The 24,569-nt window shown below is 42.5% G+C and overlaps 2 protein-coding genes across 3 annotated transcripts in view; both read right to left on the minus strand.

The window, feature by feature from the left end:
* Positions 1 to 24,569, minus strand: part of LOC311125099 (focal adhesion kinase 1-like) — a gene marked incomplete at its 5' end in the record, with an annotated part of 1,344,976 nt that overhangs the window by 78,370 nt on the left and 1,242,037 nt on the right. The gene's annotated exons all lie outside the window — the stretch shown is intronic.
* The window catches only part of LOC311110282 (CUB and sushi domain-containing protein 3-like), a gene marked incomplete at its 3' end in the record, with an annotated part of 541,145 nt that continues 518,831 nt past the window's right edge, over positions 2,256 to 24,569 (minus strand). Inside the window, 7 exon segments of the mRNA XM_084152993.1 lie at positions 2,256 to 2,415; positions 4,819 to 4,954; positions 5,553 to 5,640; positions 6,061 to 6,197; positions 10,007 to 10,165; positions 11,056 to 11,121; positions 12,894 to 13,073. Coding sequence (XP_084009119.1) covers positions 2,256 to 2,415; positions 4,819 to 4,954; positions 5,553 to 5,640; positions 6,061 to 6,197; positions 10,007 to 10,165; positions 11,056 to 11,121; positions 12,894 to 13,073 — 926 coding nt within the window.

Consider the following 24,569-nt stretch of genomic DNA (forward strand, 5'->3'; position numbering starts at 1 on the left):
CAGTCAGTCCACCCGCCCAGCCGTCTAGTATTGGCTCGCTAATGACGGGAGAGAGAGAAATTGGTCACTAATGAGAGAGACAGAGCGAGAGAAAGAAAGAGAAAGTGAGAGGGAATCCCAGCTGTCATGGGCAGAGCCCACTGTTACACTGTATTACTGACGGCCATGCCACCTCATTAAGGGGTCCGTGCTATCTGGAATCCTTGGGATGTCCCTACACCCATTGAAGTTGAAATTTAAAAGGGTTCAGGTAAGGGTTAAGGTTAGGGTTATGATTATGGTTAGGGTAAGGGAAGGGTTTAGGGGTAGGGACGTCCCAAGGATACCAGGTAGCACTGACCCTCATTAAGGAAAGAAGAACATAACTACGATACCCAGCAGGGATTCCAGGGGCTTTTCATACAGCCTTCTATGAACCAAACTATGACAGGGCTGTCAATCAAACAAGGCCGTAATGACTCGATTGGAAGGAGAATTAGTGCAACAGATATTTGTTCAGTGGCTTAAGGCTATTTCTGGGTCTCTGTCTGTGTTTAGGGATTGTATGAAACATTGTATGGACTGGCTGTATTCATCATGGGAGCCAATCCATACAAAGACTAACTGTAACCAGAGGGAAATTGTAGATATTGTGTCTACAGACATATACAGTAGAGAATATATCATATATGTATATCATATCTATATATAACACATCTAAACAAAATGAATAGGAATTAAGAAATAGGCGACACTTTACAAAAGCAATTAGCCTTTTTTAATCTTATATTGCATTGAAAATGTACATAATAGATTCATACATTTTACAAATAATTTGTTCATAAAAATATATTTCTTTATAAAACACTTTTTTAATCACATTTTTTCTTATTTTTTTATATATTTTCAATGCATTTAACATAATACTTGTTCTGTACTGCAAATAGTAGTTCAATTTGACAGTCCAATCCTAGAATTGTATGGGTTCTTTATTGCAGTAATTGTTATAGGAGAAACTAAGTGGCAAAATAGATTGAAAGGTTTAAAAAAACAACGCACATGATGAGTGGAAAGGAGCTGTGGTGTGTCACAAGACTGTGTCAGTGTTAAGTGTTCAGCAACACATAAAGTCATTTGAGGTGAAGGAGAGAGGGAATTATAGATTATAAAGAGAAAAACAGGAACAGGGGGATGAGGAGGAAGGAGCACCAGACCTGATTCACATGGTGTTTGGTAGGCACTGTGTAAAAATGACCCACTTGGATACATAGACTGATACAGCGACAACTATTGAAACAAAAGCAAACCGTAACAAAAAGTGCAATTTAATGAAAAGTCCAAATGAAAATGCCAGATAAAATTGAAAGAAACAAATTCTGGAAAGATCGATCTTTGGGTCAGAATGACGATGACTGTAAAAGCTAATACCAAAGTATGATCCAAAATGGCAAATAAGTGTTAAATAATCCAGAAAACCCTTTCTATTCACACCTCACAGTTAACATCAATACTTCAAACACTTCTGATTGCCTCAGTGGGGAAAAAACACAGAACGTGGGACTGAAGCTAGAGGAGAGGGCGTTACGGTCAAAACTGTTGTTTTAAAAAACGATTTAACATTTTAAAAATGTTTTTTTTTTGTGAACAGCATATTTTTAAATAGATATTTTTCTTCTTCTCTTTACTATAAACTCTTCATATAATCTCGCTGCCATTGGCCCCTCCCACGTGATAATATATAGCACAAAAATATAGGTGGTGAATGCTCCTCATATATGCAAGAAGAAGATTTACAGATCCTTTTCAATTTATAAAAAAGACCCAGTCGACTGTAAAGAAGAAACACTCGCAGAGTGCAATACAATAAGGTAGCGTAAGAACTCTCCGCGCCACTCGCCGACCACTGTGAAGATTTGGGTTTTTCTGTTCCTCAGTTCTCAGTTCAGTCTTCTAAAACGTGATGTTGAGCTAGTCTCCCAGTGAGTGTCCTTCTCGACACACACATGACCAGTTAAAGTTCCTGAAGAGTGTGCTTTAAGTACCAGAGGATTCGTTTCTTGTACCTCTGTTTGTCTCCACCATGGCCAACACGCCTAGACTGGTCTAGACTGGACTGGATCTAGACTGGACTGTCTCCATCTCTATCTCCAGTCTAGATCTCAATGAAATCCACTTGTTTTTCGCAAAAGCATTTCCTGTTATTTTTTTACCCCGATACAAAAGAAGAAGGAAGAAAAATGCATTTTTTGGCGTCTGCAGTCGCCAAGCGGATTTCATTATACCATTGTGCAGACTGTGTTCAGGTTAGGGTCGAACCGGACTGCTTTGCCTTCCACCGACTTGGCACTGGTGTTGTACATGGGGTTCTCGAAGGCCGCCTGTCCGTTGTTGTTCTCGTGGACGGAGCAGCCTGTGTACTGGGTTTTAGGAGTAGTCCTAGAGGGACCAACACATTGTTCAGACTCAATGTAAGAGAAGAAGTCAGTATCAGTCAACATGTAGCCTTTCTAAGAATATGTACTGGGTTTAAGGGGTAGTCCTGTGGAGGAACACAGGAATGGTTCATGGTTCTATATGTGAATAACAACAACCAGTATGTAACACAAATGCTATAGATCCTATAGAGCACATTATATTGTGTAGGTAATAATAGCTGGTGGTAGGTAGGTAGTAATAGCTGGTGGTAGGTAGGTAATAATACTGGTGGTAGGTAGGTAATAATAATGTAGGTAGGTAGGTAATAATAGCTGGTGGTAGGTAGGTAATAATAGCTGGTGGTAGGTAGGTAATAATACTGTAGGTAGGTAGGTAATAATACTGGTGGTAGGTAATAATAGCTGGTGGTAGGTAATAATAGCTGGTGGTAGGTAGGTAATAATACTGGTGGTAGGTAGGTAATAATAGCTGGTGGTAGGTAGGTAATAATACTGGTGGTAGGTAGGTAATAATAATGTAGGTAGGTAGGTAATAATAGCTGGTGGTAGGTAGGTAATAATACTGGTGGTAGGTAATAATAGCTGGTGGTAGGTAATAATAGCTGGTGGTAGGTAGGTAATAATACTGGTGGTAGGTAGGTAATAATAGCTGGTGGTAGGTAATAATAGCTGGTGGTAGGTAGGTAATAATAGCTGGTGGTAGGTAGGTAATAATAGCTGGTGGTAGGTAATAATAGCTGGTGGTAGGTAGGTAATAATACTGGTGGTAGGTAGGTAATAATAGCGGTGGTAGGTAGGTAATAATACTGTAGGTAGGTAGGTAATAATATTGTTGGTAGGTAGGTAATAATAGCTGGTGGTAGGTAGGTAATACTACTGTAGGTAGGTAGGTAATAATAGCTGGTGGTAGGTAGGTAATAATACTGGTGGTAGGTAGGTAATAATAGCTGGTGGTAGGTAGGTAATAATACTGGTGGTAGGTAGGTAATAATACTGTAGGTAGGTAGGTAATAATACTGTAGGTAGGTAGGTAATAATAGCTGGTGGTAGGTAGGTAATAATACTGTAGGTAGGTAATAATAGCTGGTGGTAGGTAATAATAGCTGGTGGTAGGTAGGTAATAATACTGTAGGTAGGTAGGTAATAATACTGTAGGTAGGTAGGTAATAATAGCTGGTGGTAGGTAGGTAATAATACTGTAGGTAGGTAGGTAATAATACTGTAGGTAGGTAGGTAATAATACTGTAGGTAGGTAGGTAATAAAACTGGTGGTAGGTAGGTAATAAAAACTGGTGGTAGGTAGGTAATAATACTGGTGGTAGGTAGGTAATAATAGCTGGTGGTAGGTAGGTAATAATAGCTGGTGGTAGGTAGGTAATAATACTGTAGGTAGGTAGGTAATAATACTGTAGGTAGGTAGGTAATAGTACTGTAGGTAGGTAGGTAATAATACTGTAGGTAGGTAGGTAATAATAGCTGGTGGTAGGTAGGTAATAATAATGTAGGTAGGTAGGTAATAATAATGTAGGTAGGTAGGTAATAATACTGTAGGTAGGTAGGTAATAAAACTGGTGGTAGGTAGGTAATAATAGCTGGTGGTAGGTAGGTAATAATACTGGTGGTAGGTAGGTAATAATAGCTGGTGGTAGGTAGGTAATAATACTGTAGGTAGGTAGGTAATAATACTGTAGGTAGGTAGGTAATAATACTGTAGGTAGGTAGGTAATAGTACTGTAGGTAGGTAGGTAATAATACTGTAGGTAGGTAGGTAATAATAGCTGGTGGTAGGTAGGTAATAATACTGTAGGTAGGTAGGTAATAATAGCTGGTGGTAGGTAGGTAATAATACTGTAGGTAGGTAGGCAATAATACTGTAGGTAGGTAATAATAGCTGGTGGTAGGTAATAATAGCTGGTGGTAGGTAGGTAATAATAGCTGGTGGTAGGTAGGTAATAATACTGTAGGTAGGTAGGTAATAATAGCTGGTGGTAGGTAGGTAATAATAGCTGGTGGTAGGTAGGTAATAATAGCTGGTGGTAGGTAGGTAATAATACTGTAGGTAGGTAGGTAATAATAGCTGGTGGTAGGTAGGTAATAATAGCTGGAGGTAGGTAGGTAATAATACTGTAGGTAGGTAGGTAATAATACTGTAGGTAGGTAGGTAATAATAGCTGGTGGTAGGTAGGTAATAATACTGTAGGTAGGTAGGTAATAATAGCTGGTGGTAGGTAGGTAATAATAGCTGGTGGTAGGTAATAATAGCTGGTGGTAGGTAGGTAATAATAGCTGGTGGTAGGTAGGTAATAATAGCTGGTGGTAGGTAGGTAATAATACTGTAGGTAGGTAGGTAATAATAGCTGGTGGTAGGTAGGTAATAATACTGGTGGTAGGTAGGTACACTTACCGCTGTTTGTAAAGATAAAACCCAAAGCCTGCAAATATCAGGGCGAAAAAAGGCACAAGGATTGCTATGGCCACAGAGCTACTGTTTGTACCGTGAGGCGGATTGGACAAGTTGTTACTCTCTGACATGTTCAGACCTGTGTGGGAGAGGAGACAGAGGAGACAACATTAATATTCTCACAATCACATTTTTGGTCTACAGTGATCCCTCGCCACTTCGCGGTTCACTTATCGCGGATTCGCTATTTCGCGGATTTTCATAATGCATTTTTTTTTTTTTTTTGGTGCATTGTGCTCTGCATTCTGATTCGCTAAAAACTCACTCCCGCTTCTTGTATCAAAACATGCTACGAATTGTGCTATCATTTTGTCGTCTCGTGCAGTTATGTGTACGTACATAAAACAGCTTGGCAAATTTACATTAAGTTGGCCAAATTATCTTGTAATTTCGAACATCTTCTAAACCCATAATGTCGACGAAACGGCCTACACGTGAGTCACTGTATTTGTATACATGTAATAGTTGCTAATTGTAAAAAAAAAAAAGTTTTCTATTTCGCGGATTTCACTTATCGCGGGTCATTTTCGGAACGTAACCCCCGCGATAAACGAGGGATTACTGTATATCAAATATGTCTGACATACATTTTTTATTTCTATATACTGAAATGACACAATATTGTTGACAGTGAGAAAGCTGATATAAAAACACAATGGATATGTGGTGATGTTTACCTAGCCTCTGCAGTCCAAACTGACCGTAGTCTTTACCCTGTATGAAGCCTTGAAAGACATAGGTGGCACCGTCAGGTTCTGCAGACACCTAGGGGAATACAGGGAGACAGATATGATCAGTCAGTCAGTGAGTCAATCAATCAGTCAGTCAGTCTGTCTGTCTGACTGTCAATCAGTCAATCAGTCAGTTAGTCAGTCACGTCCTTTTGAATGGTACTTTTCACGATGAGGTAGAATTTTAAAGGACAAATACATATTTTCAGAATTGCATTTTTACTAAACACAAAACAAGGAGAACATTTGAGTCTATTTTGTAATAAACATGAAATAACGATGTATATACGTATGATATGTCTAACAAATGACCATTTCAACATTAATACACCACATCCGATGGTTAGCAAGATCTCTGTAAGTCGTTCTGGATAAAAGCGCTGCTAAATGACCGACATGTAAATGTTTCAATTCTACAAACCCCTCCTGTAAGTACGAAAACGGTCAAACTTACAAAACCGTCCATGGACCACGTCTCCTCCTTGACCTTTCCCAGCGTCTCCTCCTTGACCTTTCCCAGCGTGGTGTGAGTGAATGTTTTCACATGGTACATGAGCAGCATCAACCGTGCTTCCTGGCTCTTATAGATGCCTGGCAGCACAACACAACACAACACAACACAGGAGGACAAGAGGGGTGACGTGAGGCCAGGTCACAACACTGACACACTGTAACTGGTGGTACTCAGGGGACACAATCACAGACAATGACCCCATGATGATGTTCTCCCTCTCCTAACCCCACTCTTCGTCTGTATGTGTGTGTGTGTGGGAAAACAGGTGATATAAAACACTGAGAGACATTTTCTTCAAATCATGGAGCAATTTACTGTAGCAGAACACCCACTCATCAACCGCACTGTCTATTTCTAACAGCCTCCTACAACCGAAGGCATAGAAAGGAAGCACCATATTAAGGCCTATCAGAGGCCCCGGGCCTGACTGATGGTCAGTGGTAGTAATAACACACGTTCAATTAACAAGCTAATGGTCCCCCTGTTATTAAAAACACAAAATGGCCGCCTCCCTCGCCTCAGCGTTATGATTACTTTGTGATTCCTATATCTCCCAGACACAGCCATTTCTTCTCAATGAGCGAGTGAATAGCGCCGCATTCACCTTTCTATGTCATAATTTGCGACGGCTGCTGGGCACTTCAATGTCCAAATATGAAAATGTACGCACTCACTACTGTAAGTGGCTCTGGATAAGAGTGTCTGCTAAATGACTGTAAATGTAACTCGATTATGTAAGTCACGTCAGCTAGGTTAAAGGCAGCTGTAGAGAAACGAGGGGGTAGGAGTGAGGAGGGAAGGAGTGAGGGGAAAAGGAGTGAGGGTTCAAAGGAGTGAGGGTTCGAAGGAGTGAGGGGGGATTGGGGAAGAAGTGAGAGGGGAGGAGTGAGGGTGGCAGAGGAGAAGGAGTGAGAGGGGGGGAGTGAGGGGAAGGAGTGAGGGGAAGGAGTGAGGGGAGGGAGTGAGGGGGAAGGAGTGAGGGGAAGGAGTGAGGGGAGGGAGTGAGGGGGAAGGAGTGAGGGGTAAGGAGTGAGGGGGAAGGAGTGAGGGGTAAGGAGTGAGGGGAAGGAGTGAGGGGGAAGGAGTGAGGGGGGAGGAGTGAGGGGGAAGGAGTGAGGGGGAAGGAGTGAGGGGGAAGGAGTGAGGGGGTAGGAGTGAGGGGGAAGGAGTGAGGGGTAAGGAGTGAGGGGAAGGAGTGAGGGGGAAGGAGTGAGGGGGGAGGAGTGAGGGGGAAGGAGTGAGGGGGAAGGAGTGAGGGGGTAGGAGTGAGGGGGAAGGAGTGAGGGGGAAGGAGTGAGGGGAAGGAGTGAGAGGGAAGGAGTGAGGGGAAGGAGTGAGGGGTAAGGAGTGAGGGGAGGGAGTGAGGATGTAGGAGTGAGGGGGAAGGAGTGAGGGGGAAGGAGTGAGGGGGAAGGAGTGAGGGGAAGGAGTGAGAGGGAAGGAGTGAGGGGGAAGGAGTGAGGGGGAAGGAGTGAGGGGAAGGAGTGAGGGGGAAGGAGTGAGGGGGAAGGAGTGAGGGGGAAGGAGTGAGAGGGAAGGAGTGAGGGGGAAGGAGTGAGGGGGGAGGAGGGGAAGGGGTGTCGTCTCTCCAGATAATTATGGTAAATCCGTGAAAGATTTGTCAGATCGGATTAATATTTCATTTAAGAGAAATGGGGGGGATAGGTTTTACACGTCCATTAGGCTACATTAATGAAGGTACATTAAGGGACAGAATAAATATTATATTCAGGGGCTATGCGAAAACAGCCCCCAAAAATGAATAGGAAATAAATGAGTCATAGATCATAGCTTTCAAATAAATTACAGCACACTACAAAATCCAAACACATCAACTCAAAACATATTCTCAGATCAGACAGACCATGAATGCCCATTTCAATGTTAGCAAATGTCCTCCACACAGGCAAATACCGTGGCTTGCGAAAGTATTCACCCCCCTTGGCATTTTTCCTATTTTGTTGCCTTACAATCTGGAATTAAAATTGATTTTTTTGGGGGTTTGTATCATTTGATTTACACAACATGCCTATCACTTTGAAGATGCAAAATATTTTTGTTGTGAAACAAACAAGAAATAAGACAAAAAAACTGAAAACTTGAGCGTGCATAACTATTCACCCCCCCCAAAGTCAATACTTTGCAGAGCCACCTTTTGCAGCAATTACAGCTGCAAGTCTCTTGAGGTATGTCTAAGCTTGGCACATCTAGCCACTGGGATCTTTGCCTATTCTTCAAGGCAAAACTGCTCCAGCTCCTTCAAGTTGGATGGGTTCCGCTGGTGTACAGCAATCTTTAAGTCATACCACAGATTCTCAATTGGATTGAGGTCTGGGCTTTGACTAGGCCATTCCAAGACATTTAAATGTTTCCCCTTAAACCACTCAAGTGTTGCTTTAGCAGTATGCTTAGGGTCATTGTCCTGCTGGAAGGTGAACCTCCGTCCCAATCTCAAATCTCTGGAAGACTGAAACAGGTTTCACTCAAGAATTTCCCTGTATTTAGCACCATCCGTCATTCCTTCAATTGTGACCAGTTTCCCAGTCCCTGCCAATGAAAAACATGGATAGTGTTCTCGGGTGATGAAAGGTGTTGGGTTTGCCTCAGACATAGCATTTTCCTTGATAGCCAAAAAGCTCAATTTTAGTCTCATCTGACCAGAGTACCTTCTTCCATATGTTTGGGGAGTCTCCCACATGCCTTTTGGCGAACACCAAACGTGTTTGCTTATTTGTTTCTTTAAGCAATGGCTTTTTTCTGGCCACTCTTCCGTAAAGCCCAGCTCTGTGGAGTGTACGGCTTAAAGTGGTCCTATGGACAGATACTTAAATCTCCGCTGTGGAGCTTTGCAGCTCCTTCAGGGTTATCTTAGGTCTCTTTGTTGCTTCTCTGATTAATGCCCTCCTTGCCTGGTCCATGAATTTTGGTGGGCGGCCCTCTCTTGGCAGGTTTGTTGTGGTGCCATATTCTTTCCATTTTTTTATAATGGATTTAATGGTGCTCTGTGGGATGTTCAAAGTTTCTGATATTTTTTTTATAGCCCAACCCTGATCTGTACCTCTCCACAACTCCCTGGCCTGTTTGGAGAGCTCCTTGGTCGTCATGGTGCCGCTTGCTTGGTGGTGCCCCTTGCTTAGTGGTGTTGCAGACTCTGGGGCCTTTCAGAACAAGGTGTATATATACTGAGATCATGTGACAGATCATGTGACACTTAGGTTGCACACAAGTGGACTTTATTTAACTAATTATGTGACCTCTGAAGGTAATTGGTTGCACCAGATCTTATTTAGGGGCTTCATAGCAAAGGGGGTGAATACATATGCACACACCACTTTTCCGTTATTTATTGTTTAGAATTTTTTGAAACAAGTTATTTTTTTCATTTCACTTCACCAATTTGGACTATTTTGTGTATGTTCATTACATGAAATCCAAATAAAAATCAATTTAAATTACAGGTTGTAATGCAACAAAATAAGAAAAACGCCAATGGGGATGAATACTTTTGCAAGGCACTGTAAACAACATAATTGAATTTCCCACTAAGTAGATACAGTCGTAAATGGATACCGTCTGACATTAAGGCCCTACCAATCAAACAATGTCAGCTATGTTTAGTAACACTCATTTATAGTCATATGCATATTGTGGGAGAGAAACACTGCATCTGAAACACAGGCTGCATTCTACTCCAGTGACTACATGATGACATGCTCTATGTGTGTGAATCTGTGTGTGTGTATGAATATGTGTGTGTGTGTGTGTGAATCATCTGTGTGTGTGTGAATCTGTGTGTGTGAATCTGTGTGTGTGTTCAAGGAGTGGCTAGGAACCTTCCCTAGCGTCTCCTCTCTGTGTAATATGGCGTAAAATGCAGACGGCGTACCTGAAAGCAGAAGTTCCATGTTGCTATTGGTCAAGGAGACGTTAACCCTTCCCGTGGTGGCGTTAAAGCTCGTGATACTCAGAGTCATTGGTTGTTTTCTTCCCTTGTAGTTGTATGAACCCTTCCAGATATAGTTAGGAGCAAAGACGTCATCAGGAACTGAAACAGAGCATAGACAATATTGATTATTAGTGGGCCTTGGTTGTGCCTGAGGTTGAGGAAGCTGTTAAGCTCACATGCCATCCCCTGCCTGCGTGGGATTGAATCCCGGCCCCGCCGGTCTTCACACTGTCTTCCCTGTTCATTTCTATCTATCCCGTTAATAAAACAGAACAAATATTTTAAGTAATAAGAGGAAAAGAGACAAATAGGATCTTGGTTAAGTCATACTGCATTTGAAAAATACTGCCACCTTACATTCCACCAGCAAATAAACCACTGTTTGTAAGTCTATAAGATTCATCGTGATTGATCAAATAGACAGTATTACTAGTGTTCACAGACACTTGGCCCCGGAGCTTTCACCCTCAGAGTATATTCAACTTTGTAAATGACCTCCAATCTTTTGAAAAACTTAGTCCCTCTACAAGTGGAAACTTGGGGATGGTTGGGCTGCTATCTCACTGCACCACAGATTACTCCGTAGAAGAGAGAGAGAGAGAGAGAGAGAGAGGAAGGAAGGAGGGAGAGAGAGAGAGGGAAAGGGAGAGGGAGTCAGACTGTCAGGCTGTGCTGCCGGGACGTTTTACCGTCAAACTCACTCTTTCCACTCTTCATTAGCTTCTCGTCCCTAAAGAGGGGCACTCAAGAATGCATTAAGGACACCAGTCCTTCTGAGGCGCTATTAGCGAAGCGCCGGCCCCCTGCGAGGCCAGATGAAGCTGTTTATATTCATTCTGTTGTGATTGCCAGCTGCACTTTACAGTAGTATTTTATTATGTAATCAGAACACTGCTCTTTTTGATGTTGCTGTAATGGTGTGTGTGTGTGTGTGCTACTGTTATGATGTGGGTCTGTGTGTCGTGATGACACTTCAGTCAGGCACTCACCGTTCAGCTTGGGACTGGGTGTCCCTGCCACTGGCTTGATGGGCTTCTCTGAGAGTTTGGACCCAGCTATGGGAGACAAAAACAGCATTAGTCCCATTATGTCATGTCAACTTCCCCATGTGGGACTTCTAATCATGTATTGATGTACTTCAGCACCACACGTCAAGAGATAATGGAACTTAACTCCTTGGGGTCGAATATTCTCAGTTCCATTTAGAGTTCTGTATGTGGAATTTCTAAATGTCTCGATCTGGGTAATATGCCTACAAAATGCATACGGTGTGTTCTGGAATGTAAAAGTAAAACACGGCATCTTGTGCTAATTACAGAAAATCTAATCAAATCAAAGTTGATTTGTCACACGCATATGCACAGGATACAGTGAAGTCTACGTAGTAAAATGTCATGCTTACTTGCAAGCTCTCCTCTCATGACGTTTTTGGTAATAAAAGTATAAGAGGAATTTGGTTTAAAAAACAAGATTAAGTAAAAAAAGCAGAAATAAGCATGCATGTGGTTACGCAGTATGGTGTGTTCTGTGGCTGCGGTTACGCAGTAGGGTGTGTTCTGTGGCTGTGGTTACGCAGTAGGGTGTGTTCTGTGGCTGTGGTTACGCAGTAGGGTGTGTTCTGTGGCTGCGGTTACGCAGTAGGGTGTGTTCTGTGGCTGTGGTTACGCAGTAGGGTGTGTTCTGTGGCTGTGGTTACGCAGTAGGGTGTGTTCTGTGGCGGTGGTTACGCAGTAGGGTGTGTTCTGTGGCTGTGGTTACGCAGTAGGGTGTGTTCTGTGGCTGTGGTTACGCAGTAGGGTGTGTTCTGTGGCTGTGGTTACGCAGTAGGGTGTGTTCTGTGGCTGTGGTTACGCAGTAGGGTGTGTTCTGTGGCTGCGGTTACGCAGTAGGGTGTGTTCTGTGGCTGCGGTTACGCAGTAGGGTGTGTTCTGTGGCTGCGGTTACGCAGTAGGGTGTGTTCTGTGGCTGCGGTTACGCAGTAGGGTGTGTTCTGTGGCTGCGGTTACGCAGTAGGGTGTGTTCTGTGGCTGTGGTTACGCAGTAGGGTGTGTTCTGTGGCTGTGGTTACGCAGTAGGGTGTGTTCTGTGGCTGCGGTTACGCAGTAGGGTGTGTTCTGTGGCTGCGGTTACGCAGTAGGGTGTGTTCTGTGGCTGCGGTTACGCAGTAGGGTGTGTTCTGTGGCTGTGGTTACGCAGTAGGGTGTGTTCTGTGGCTGTGGTTACGCAGTAGGGTGTGTTCTGTGGCTGCGGTTACGCAGTAGGGTGTGTTCTGTGGCTGTGGTTACGCAGTAGGGTGTGTTCTGTGGCTGTGGTTACGCAGTAGGGTGTGTTCTGTGGCTGTGGCCCTTTACATGACAGTGAAGGTAAGTGACAGTGGTGGGCCAGGAGTCAGTCTTGTCCAGTCTGTTCCACTGCAATGGCATGATAGACACTAGAATAACACAATATGCAGTGGTAGCAGAGCAGCCAGGCACAGTGGGAACTTCTCCCACAGCATTCCACATCTGTTTCTGTGTGTGTAGTTACTTTGTGGCCTGCGGTGCACAGCTGTGCGATGCAACAGTGGCCGGGAGTGTGTGTGCACGTGTGTGAGTGTGCTCCGTACTATTGCGGCTTCAATCATGGCCTGCGGCACAAGAGAGCCACTGTACCGAATCAGCATATACCATTATACACACACACACACACACACACACACACACACACACACACACACACACACACACGAATGGCTACGGTTAGGATTGGGGGAAAGTTAGGGGGATCTTCACCCTGGAGCCAAACAGACACACAAACACACTGGAAATGTCATGTTCCTGTCCTGTACCTCGACAAATGGGCATCTTCCCGGTCCAGGTACCGTCGGACTTGCAGACGCGGTGTTCCGAGCCCCCGGACAGGAAGAACCCAGCCTGGCAGGTGTAGAGGAGGGTGTAACCAAACCCTGGTAGATCCATCCCAATCACCTCCACATGGGCCGGGCTCTCTGGCTGCTTACACGAGTGGGCTGGGAGGGGGGGCAGAGGGAGGAGGAGTGGGAGAAGAGAAGAGGGGGAGAGAGGGAGGGGGGAGAGGGATGAGGAGTGGGAGAAGAGAAGAGGGGGAGAGAGGGAGGGGGGGAGAGGGAGAAGGAGTGGGAGAAGAGAAGAGGGGGGGGAGAACAAATGAAAGAGACAGAGGAAAGGAGAAAGAAAGAGAGCGATGCACTTTTTATCATTCTGATATGATTCACCTGCCCATAGCTGAATGCTATTCTTCACACCATCTGTCCATAGCTGAATGCTATTCTTCACACCATCTGCCCATAGCTGACTGCTATTCTTCTCACCACCTGCCCATAGCTGAATGCTATTCTTCTGACCATCTGCCCATAGCTGACTGCTATTCTTCTCACCATCTGCCCATAGCTGACTGCTATTCTTCTCACCATCTCACCATAGCTGACTGCTATTCTTCATACCATCTGCCCATAGCTGACTGCTATTCTTCTCACCATCTGCCCATAGCTGACTGCTATTCTTCTCACCATCTGCCCATAGCTGACTGCTATTCTTCATACCATCTGCCCATAGCTGACTGCTATTCTTCTCACCATCTGCCCATAGCTGACTGCTATTCTTCTCACCATCTGCCCATAGCTGACTGCTATTCTTCTGACCATCTGCCCATAGCTGTCTGCTATTCTTCTCACCATCTGCCCATAGCTGACTGCTATTCTTCACACCATCTGCCCATAGCTGACTGCTATTATTCTGACCATCTGCCCATAGCTGACTGCTATTCTTCACACCATCTGCCCATAGCTGACTGCTATTCTTCTCACCACCTGCCCATAGCTGACTGCTATTCTTCTCACCATCTGCCCATAGCTGACTGCTATTCTTCTCACCACCTGCCCATAGCTGACTGCTATTCTTCTCACCATCTGCCCATAGCTGACTGCTATTCTTCTCACCATCTCACCATAGCTGACTGCTATTCTTCACACCATCTGCCCATAGCTGACTGCTATTCTTCTGACCATCTGCCCATAGCTGTCTGCTATTCTTCTCACCATCTGCCCATAGCTGACTGCTATTCTTCACACCATCTGCCCATAGCTGACTGCTATTCTTCTCACCACCTGCCCATAGCTGACTGCTATTCTTCTCACCATCTGCCCATAGCTGACTGCTATTCTTCTCACCATCTGCCCATAGCTGACTGCTATTCTCCTCACATCTGCCCATAGCTGACTGCTATTCTTCTCACCATCTGCCCATAGCTGACTGCTATTCTACTCACCATCTGCCCATAGCTGACTGCTATTTTCTTCTCACCATCTGCCCATAGCTGACTTCTATTCTTCACACCATCTGCCCATAGCTGACTGCTATTCTTCTCACCATCTGCCCATAGCTGACTGCTATTCTTCTCACCATCTGCCCATAGCTGACTGCTATTCTTCTCACCATCTGCCCATAGCTGACTGCTATTCTTCTCACCATCTGCCCATAGCTGACTGCTGTTCTTCTCACCATCTGCCCATAGCTGACTGCTATTCTTCTCACCATCTGCCCATAGCTGACTGCTGTTCTTCTCACCATCTGCCCATAGCTGACTGCTATTCTTCTCACCATCTGCCCATAGCTGACTGCTGTTCTTCTCACCATCTGCCCATAGCTGACTGCTGTTCTTCTCACCATCTGCCCATAGCTGACTGCTATTATTCTCACCATCTGCCAATAGCTGTGGGCACCATCAAAGCTCTATTGAATAATTCTGTTTTCTTTTACATTATTTTGCAAAGTCACTGGCTGGTATCCGTCTTTCATTCATGACTTCACTTTTTGTATCCTGTACCTGCAAGTGACTAGATGTGTTTACACTAATTCTGAACTGATTCACTGGCTACCCAGAACCGCAAAACATAACAAAACACTCCAAACACAAAGACATCTTCTACGGCTGCACTGTGTGTGTGAATACGACTTTCTCAGGGATGGATGGTTGCATTCTACACAGTCTACAGAGATGGCCCGTAGTTGAGTTGACTGGTTACTTTCTCAGGGATGGATGGTTGCATTCTACACAGTCTACAGAGATGGCCCGGAGTTGAGTTGAGTTGTGCAACCCAGAGAGGGTCAGATAGACACTGATGTGCTGTGGCAGCCTGCACAGAGAGAAAGAGAAGTGTGTGTATGTACAGTGTGTGTGTGTGTGTGTGTGTGTGTGTGTGTGTGTCTGTGTGCGCGTATGTGTGTGTGTGTGTTTACCTGTCACTGCCCCCCCCCCCCAACCCATTGAAGATCAAACAGCAGGAGATTCTCAGTCACTCAGCTAAGCCAGTGGACCACTGTCATCCATCTTTGATCAAAAGGGTCTGGGATTATGTTTGTGGAGGGAGCAATGCTCGAACTAACCGACCAATGCTCTTTTATCTTTGGGTATTTTTTTTGTGTGTGTGTGTGTGTTGTTGACTAACAATACAGGAGGCGGGGGGATATTTTTGGGCAGAGGTGATAGCTGTTGGTGGTTATGGTGATACTTAATTATTATTTTGAAAAGGACTATGTATAGTTACTGATTATTACATTGCACACTATGAGTAATCCTACACATATTGTACTATATCAATGTCATTTGTGTGACACTGGGTGTTGCCATTTCTTCACACAAATGGCAGAATACAGGCTAATTACAAAAATAGTTAAATGTAGTTATGAGTGGACATGCTTGGAGTGAACAGCAAGCTGAGATTGGGAGCCATCTGTCAGTGCTCTCTAAGTCAGCCATGTAACAAACTGCTTTAAGGGAGTTCACCCAGCTAGCACACAATGTTTTGAGGACCGTATGTTTCTTAGAGCTTGGTGAGAGCGTGGTTGGCCTATGGTTATTTTGCATACAACCTTTCCACAACTTTCTGGGAACGGTGCAGGATAGTTGCTTGGTTTTGGAACATTCTCAGCACATTTAAGGAACTTGACAAAAAAAATGTTATTTTCTTGGTATTTCATTACTTTAACAGAACGATTTTGGTAATGTTCTATGAACGTTCTCCAACTGGTTTGACATTGGGAATGTTCTCAAATAATTCAGAGAACGTTAAGAAACAACGTTTTTCTGTGGGAATTTCAGTACTTCAGCATAACCTTTCCGACAGGTTTCCTCATGGTTCTATTTAATTCATATTCTCACATTGTTTTGAGAACGTTAATGTTATGATGATTTTCTCGGGTATCAAGTAATTAAGGATATAAGAATATACTTAGACACTTTGTGAATAGTTCATGCAAATGTTTAATAGTCGGTACCGGGTTCGATATAACAACAGGACAGGGCTTTGCCTCTTGCTATTCCGAACTAACTAGAACAAAGATACCCTCTCACTTACAGTGGGGAGAACAAGTATTTGATACACTGCCGATTTTGCAGGTGTTCCTACTTACAAAGCATGTAGAGGTCTGTAATTTTTATCATAGGTACACTTCAACTGTGAGAGACGGAATCTAAATCACATTGTATGATTTTTAAATAATTAATTTGCATTTTATTGCATGACATAAGCATTTGATACATCAGAAAAGCAGAACTTAATATTTGGTACAGAAACCTTTGTTTGTAATTACAGAGATCATATACGTTTCCTGTAGGTCTTGACCAGGTTTGCACACACTGCAGCAGGGATTTTGGCCCACTCCTCCATACAGACCTTCTCCAGATCTTTCAGGTTTCGGGGCTGTCGCTTGGCAATACAGACTTTCAGCTCCCTCCAAAGATTTTCTATTGGGTTCAGGTCTGGAGACTGGCTAGGCCACTCCAGAACCTTGAGATGCTTCTTACGGAGCCACTCCTTAGTTGCCCTGGCTGTGTGTTTCGGGTCGTTGTCATGCTGGAAGACCCAGCCACGATCCATCTTCAATGCTCTTACTGAGGGAAGGAGGTTGTTGGCCAAGATCTCACGATACATGGCCCCATCCATCCTCCCCTCTATACGGTGCAGTCGTCAGGTCCCCTTTGCAGAAAAGCATCCCCAAAGAATGATGTTTCCACATCCATGCTTCACGGTTGGGATGGTGTTCTTGGGGTTGTACTCATCCTTCTTCTTCCTCCAAACACGGCGAGTGGAGTTTAGAGTGGAGTTTAGACCAAAAAGCTCTATTTTTGTCTCATCAGACCACATGACCTTCTCCCATTCCTCCTCTGGATCATCCAGATGGTCATTGGCATATTTTATTTGTATTCTTTTTTTTTCAAATTTAGGGGATAAATCAGCTTTAATATTTCAGATCGATTGTAACTTCCATCAATGTAATTGTCTGCATAACTTCCAATCCCCCATATGTTTTTTTTGTCGCAAATATATACAGTTGAAGTCGGAACTTTACATACACCTTAGCCAAATACATTTAAACTCCGTTTTTCAAAATTCCTGACAGTTAATCTTAGTAATAATTCCCTGTCTTAGGTCATTTAGGATCACCACTTTATTTTAAGAATGTGAAATGTCAGAATAATAGTAGAGAGAATGATTTATTTCAGCTTTTATTTCATTATAGCTTTCATCACATTCCCAGTGGGTCAAAAGTTTACATACACTCAATTAGTATTTGGTAGCATTGCCTTTAAATAGTTTAACTTGGGTCAAACGTTTCGGGTAGCCTTCCACAAGCTTCCCACAATAAGTTGGGTGAATTTTGGCCCATTCCTCCTGACAGAGCTGGTGTAACTGAGTCAGGTTTGTAGGCCTCCTTGCTCGCACACGCTTTTCAGTTCTGCCCACACATTTTCTATAGGATTGAGGTCAGGGCTGTGTGATGGCCACTCCAATACCTTGACTTTGTTGTCCTTAAGCCATTTTCCACAACTTTGGAAGTATGCTTGGGGTCATTGTCCATTTGGAAGACCCATTTGCGACCAAGCTTTAACTTCCTGACTGATGTCTTGAGATGTTGCTTCAATATATCCACATCATTTTCCTTCCTCATGATGCCATCTATTTTGTGAAGTGCACCAGTTTCTCCTGCAGCAAAGCACCCCCACAGCATGATGCTGCCACCCCCGTGGTTCACGGTTGGGATGGTGTTCTTCAGCTTGCAAGCGACCCCCTTTTTCCTCCAAACATAACAATGGTCATTATAGCCAAACAGTTCTATTTTTGTTTCATCAGACCAGAGGACATTTCTCCAAAAAGTACAATATTTTTCCCATGTGCAGTTGCAAACTGTAGTCTGGCTTTTTTATGGTGGTTTTGGAGCAGTGGCTTCTTCTTGCTGTCGATATAGGACTCGTTTTACTGTGGATATAGATACTTTTGTACCTGTTTCATCCAGCATCTTCACAAGGTCCTTTGCAGTGGTTCTGGGATTGATTTGCACTTTTCGCACCAAAGTACGTTAATCTCTAGGAGACAGAACGAGTCTCCTTCCTGAGCGGTATGACGGCTGCATGGTCCCATGGTGTTTATACTTGCGTACTATTGTTTGTACAGATGAACATGGTACCTTCAGGCATTCAGAAATTGCTCCCAAGGATGAACCAGGCTTGTGGAGGTCTCCAATTTTTCTTGGCTGATTTCTTTTGATTTTCCCATGATGTCAAACAAAAAGGCACTGTGTTTGAAGGTAGGCCTTGGAATAGATCCACAGATACACCTCCAATTGACTCAAATGATGTCAATTAGCCTATCAGAAGCTTCTAAAGCCATGACATAATTTTCTGGAATTGTCCAAGCTGTTTAAAGGCACAGTCAACTTAGTGTATGTAAACTTCTGACCCACTGGAATTGTGATACAGTGAATTATAAGTGAAATAATCTGTCTGTAAACAATTGTTGGAAAAATTCCTTGTGTCATGCACAAAGTAGATGTCCTAACCGACTTGCCAAAACTATAGTTTGTTAACAAGACATTTGTGGAGTGGTTGAAAAACGAGTTTTAATGGCTCCAACCTAAGTGTATGTAAACTTCCGACTTCAACTGTATATATATATATATATATATATATATATATATATATATATATATATATATATATATACACATTCATACACACACACATATCCTTTTTAAAATTATATTTCCCTTCATTACTTTCCAACCCCTTCCCCAATTGGAGTAAACTAGTGAACAACAACGCTTAGGCCTCTACTTCCAGCCCATACATACTATATACATTTAATGGACACAGTCAAATTCTACAATCATTATATTTTGTTTGTTTTTACTCCTGAACTTCCTCCGATCATTTTTATGATGTCCATCTGGTTTGCTTCTATATGCCATATTTTTCTAATTGTGCTCTTTCACAAAAGCTCTCAACCTATAACCTATATACTTATTATGGACACAGTATGCTTTACATTAGTTATCTTGTTGTTATTAGTTGTTGTTATTAGTCCCATCCTTCAGCTCCATTCAACACCTCCCATCTATCTCTTAACACCATCCATATTGGATTTCTATTTGCCATATATTTTTCAACTGTACTGTGATGTTTTACAAAAGTTCTGAACCTTTCTATTCTCATTGTTTCTACAGATCGTAAATTGAAAATAAACATTTTTGCTAAAAGTATTATTATATTATTAATCGATTGACTATGACTTTTCAGATCACCCAGTAGTGCTATCTGCAGGGTTAGCTCCAGGTAAATATTGCAATCCTTTAGCCATTCCTGGACCTGTGTCCAAAAACAAGCTACAAATAGACAGTACCAAAACAAATGATCTAATGATTCTGTCTCTTCGCAGCTAAATCTGCAGAGCTGGGAAGATTGTATCCCCCATATAAATAACATTCTATTGGTAGCAATAAGTTTTGAATCCGGCATCGTTTTGCGTATCAATTCATAAACACTATGCCATGGAATCGGTGCGTCAAAAATCTCTTCCCAACTATTTTGCAATCTATATGGGATGGCTGTCAATCCTTTGGTCCTTAAATGAAACTGGTATACTTTTTTATTTATCACAATTTTCTTTAACCAATTATGTTCTTTAATGCAAGGCCGACAGACAAGTTCCTTACCTTTTCCCCCTTCCACTTTCCTTTTCCATTTTTGCGGTAATGCTGCAATTATTTGGTTGTAATTTTGGGTAGAGCAGACATTTCCATATGTTTTTGTTACCTGCATGTGCGACATAGCTCCACCAGTCCTACCGATGATATCATTTACAAAGAATATACTTTTTTCAACATTTTGTCCCCAAAAAGTTTTTTTATCAATTAGTATATTTGAGTTTAACCACAATATTTGTTGCATTATTTGTTCTGTCATTTCTGGAGGATTAAATTGAAATTGCAACCAACTTTCTATGGCTTGTTTTAGAAATAGTGATATTTGGGAGATTATTTCCTTTTCAAATAAGTGAGAGGTTGCAATCTGAATAAAGGGAAAAAGGCCATTCTTGAACATTGGGTGAGACAATCTTACTAATTTGCTAGAGAACCAGTTCGGATTTAAGTATAACTTTTGTATGACTGACGCTTTTAGTGATAGGTCTAATGCTTTAATATTTAATTATTTCTGTCCTCCGAATTCATATTCATTATATAAATAGGCTCGTTTAATTTTGTCTGGCTTGCCGTTCCAAATAAAATGGAATATTATTTTCTCATATAATAAAAAAAACTGTTCGTAAGGCAAGACCATAAGCAAATAGGTAAACTGGGATAATACTAAAGAGTTAATCAGGGTGATTTTTCCACAAATTGACAGGTATTTACCTTTCCATGGTAGCAAGATCTTATCTATTTTTGCTAACTTTCTATTAAAATTTATTGGAGCGAGATCATTTATTTCATTTGGGATATGTATTCCGAGTATATCCACATCACCATCAGACCATTTTATTGGTAAACTACATGGTAATGTAAAAATTCTATTTTTTAGTGATCAATATGTAATATAGTACATTTATCATAATTTGGTTGTAATCCAGAGAGGTTAGAAAATGTATCTAGATCCTCTATGAGGCTGTGAAGAGATTCAAGTTGTGGATTTAAAAGAAAACATGAATCATCAGCGTACAATGGCACCTTTTTTTTAAGCCCTGGATTTCTAATTCCTTGATATTATTGTTGGATCTGATTTTAATAGCTAACATCTCGATGGCAATAATAAATAGATAAGCCAATAGTGGACAACCTTGTTTCACTCCTCTTGACAGTTTAAAACTTTCTGAGAAGTAGCCATTATTTACTATTTTACACCTAGGGTTACTATATATGATTTTAACCCAATTTATAAGAGATTGTCCAAAATTGAAATGCTCCAGGCATTTATATATAAACCCCAGTCGTATTTTATCAATGAAAGAGAAAATGCCTTTTTTCGAAGTCTGCTATGAATAGTAGGCCTGGTTTCCCAGATTTTTCATAGTGTTCTATTGTTTCCAGTACTTGCCTTATATTATCTCCAATGTATCACCCATGTAAAAAACCTGTCTGATTATAATGAATAATGTCCGACAATAAAATGTGCCCTTTGATTCTATCTTCTCATGGCTGGGCAGACAGAGAGCAAGCAGCCACTGCCACCCTGGCATTTCTTCTTCCATTCATACTTAATTAGTGTATATAAATCATATTTTAACACCATTTCCTCATACTACTACTAAGTGCTATATCCTCATACTACTACTGTGCTATATCGTTATACTGCTAGATGGAGGGGGTGGTGGGGGTGTGTGCTTTTCCATGGTGTGACGTGGGAGTGGGGAGGGAGGGATGGAGACCGGCTGTATGGGGAGATAAGACCAGGGCTTGCCTTTCTCTTCTCCCTGCCTGGATGAGGACATTACAGTTTTTCTCCATTGGTTTGGCTCATTTCTTGAAACAGAAATTACATTCTCAAAACTACATGGACAAACCTCCAAACCACTTGGCAATTGTTCACAACAGAATTGAATTTCTCATTCATTTCATCAAATTGCAAATGTCTAAGTACATGTCTCAATGTCTCAGTACATCTTTGCAAATGATTAAGTACAGGTAGCCTACATTTAGCACAATTTCCAAGTGAATAGATCTTGTTGATCTAAACTGATTGTTGATTCTCAGTCTAATGGTTGTTCGCTCCAAAACGTGTCAGCGTCATTTCATTGTATAAGTCATCACATGCACAATAGTCTGTTCAATTGTCAAAATTAGTCAAGAACATAATACCATGAATACCATATATGAATCCCTTGGAACATTTGATAAATTTATTACAGCAATTGACAGTCAGGTGAAACTAGAACTTGACTAACGAAGGAGGAGTTTCACACATCTCAGATGACCAATCAAACAGTATGTTTAGTTACCTGACAGGTGCTGTCCATGACTGTGAATGCTGCCAAACATGTATGTAAAGAGCTTGACCATGCAGGACCAGTACAATTTCTGAACATGGAGGCACCTGGCCAAGGGCCGAAGACGTGGCCGTAATATTATTGGCCACCGGGCCATGGTGGATGTCCCAGGCCAGCGAGGGGGCAATATAACTATGTGTGCTGCCATATCGGAGAATGGTGTGGCCACTCACATCCCCAGTCTTGGCCCATACAATACACAGAAGCTCCTCATCTTCTTGGACCGCCTTCATGTTGATTTGATCCCTGAAAATGAGAGCGGTCTCGTAGGGCCTCACCTACCACAATATGTCATTGTATGGGACAATGTGAATTTCCACCGTGGCCCGCTCATCAGGGCCTGGTTCACTACTCATCCAAGGATGGTCATGGTGTTCCTACCACCTTACTCTCCTTTCCTCAATCCTATTGAGGAGTATTTCTCCGCTTGGAGGTGGAGAGTGTATGAGCATCGGGCTCAAGATCAGAGGTCCCTGCTCCATGCAATGGACGCTGCGTGTGAGGATATTACAGGAGATCAGTGTAGGGGATGGTTGCGACATGCACGCCGTTTCTTCCCTCGTTGCATCGCAAGGGAGAATATACGCTGTGATGTGGACGAGAATCTGTGGCCAGACAGACAGCAGCGTGTGGATGGCCAGGAGGGTGAGGACAGCGACCAGTGAAGAACTGTTAGTTGTGAAACTCCAGCTTTATTTACAGCACTGTAGGCTGCATATAATTTTCATTGTTTTTTGTTTGTGTGTTTATATTACAGTATATTATGCTGTATACATTTTCTTTTTACTCTGATGTATGGAAGTTACTTTATGTGTGTGAATGATAATGGTTACAATTTCCTTGGCAGTATGAGTGCAATGTGTGATGTCAAACCTTGGAGGCTACTCTTACCCTAAAATCCTATTTATTTTTTTCAGTTTTATACACAATTGTATTCTGTTAGCTAGACAAAAAACAGTACAGTAACCATTGTCAATGAAGGACTGGGCTAAGACTGAAAGGTGGACATGAGGGATATTTCAATGGTCCTCTGCCATAGTGACAAAACATCTAAACATTTTGACTTGCAGTGCTTACACAATGCCAAAGGGACGAAGCATTTTGGGGGCACTGACTGTTTAAATGAGAAGGAAATTTAGTTTTGACACATGCGTGAACTGTTTTGGGAGAGGTATGAGCTTTTGCAGGTGAACCATGGTGTTGTGCCGAACCATCCACGTTATTTTGGCTAAAGCACCAAGAGTGTTGAGAACGTCCGGTCTGTTTCAAGAAATGAGCCAAAGCAATTGAGAAGGATCTTTGCCATTTTCGTGGCACTGACTCCTTATATGGGAAAGGAATTTAGTTTTGAAGCATGAGTGAACAGTTTTAGGAGAGATATGAGCTTTTGCAAGTGAGCTATAGTGTTGTGCTGAACTGTAAGACTGTTTTGCCAAATGATCTTAGAGTTTTGAGAATGTAATTTCTGTTTCAAGAAATGAGCCAAACCAATGGAGAAAAACTGTAACACTCCTGGGATAGGAGAGAGAGAGACAGAGAGAGAGAGAGAGACCGAGAGAGACCGAGAGAGAGACCGAGAGAGACAGAGAGAGAGACAGAGAGAGAGAGAGAGAGAGAGAGAGAGAGAGAGAGAGAGCAAGAGACCGAGAGAGACAGAGAGACAGAGAGAGACCGAGAGAGAGAGAGAGAGAGAGAGAGAGACAGAGAGAGAGAGACAGAGAGAGAGAGAGAGAGAGAGAGACAGAGAGAGAGACAGAGAGAGAGAGAGAGAGACGGAGAGAGAGAGAGACAGAGAGAGAGAGAGCGAGACAGAAAGAGAGAGAGACAGAGAGAGAGAGAGAGACAGAAAGAGAGAGAGACAGAGAGAGAGAGAGCGAGAGCGAGAGAGACAGAGAGAGCCCTATGGGCTCTGATCAAAAGTAGTGCACTATATAGGGGATAGGGTGCAATTTCGGCGGCACCCGATGTGAAGAGTAGGGTATCTCCTGCTAGGCTGGGTCTCTGAATCTACCTCCATAAAGATTATCTCTTCATGAGAATCATCCTTCCCCTCTGACGATGAGAGTAGAAAATGATCCTCACTGTTTCCAATAATGTGAATTAATTTTCAAAGTGGCCGTTATTAAATATGACTTTGAAGCTTGGCAGAGTGCGTCACTTCATCACTGA

Source organism: Coregonus lavaretus (assembly GCF_964263955.1).
Source record: "Coregonus lavaretus genome assembly, chromosome: 3".
NCBI classification, from domain to species: Eukaryota; Metazoa; Chordata; class Actinopteri; order Salmoniformes; family Salmonidae; genus Coregonus; species Coregonus lavaretus.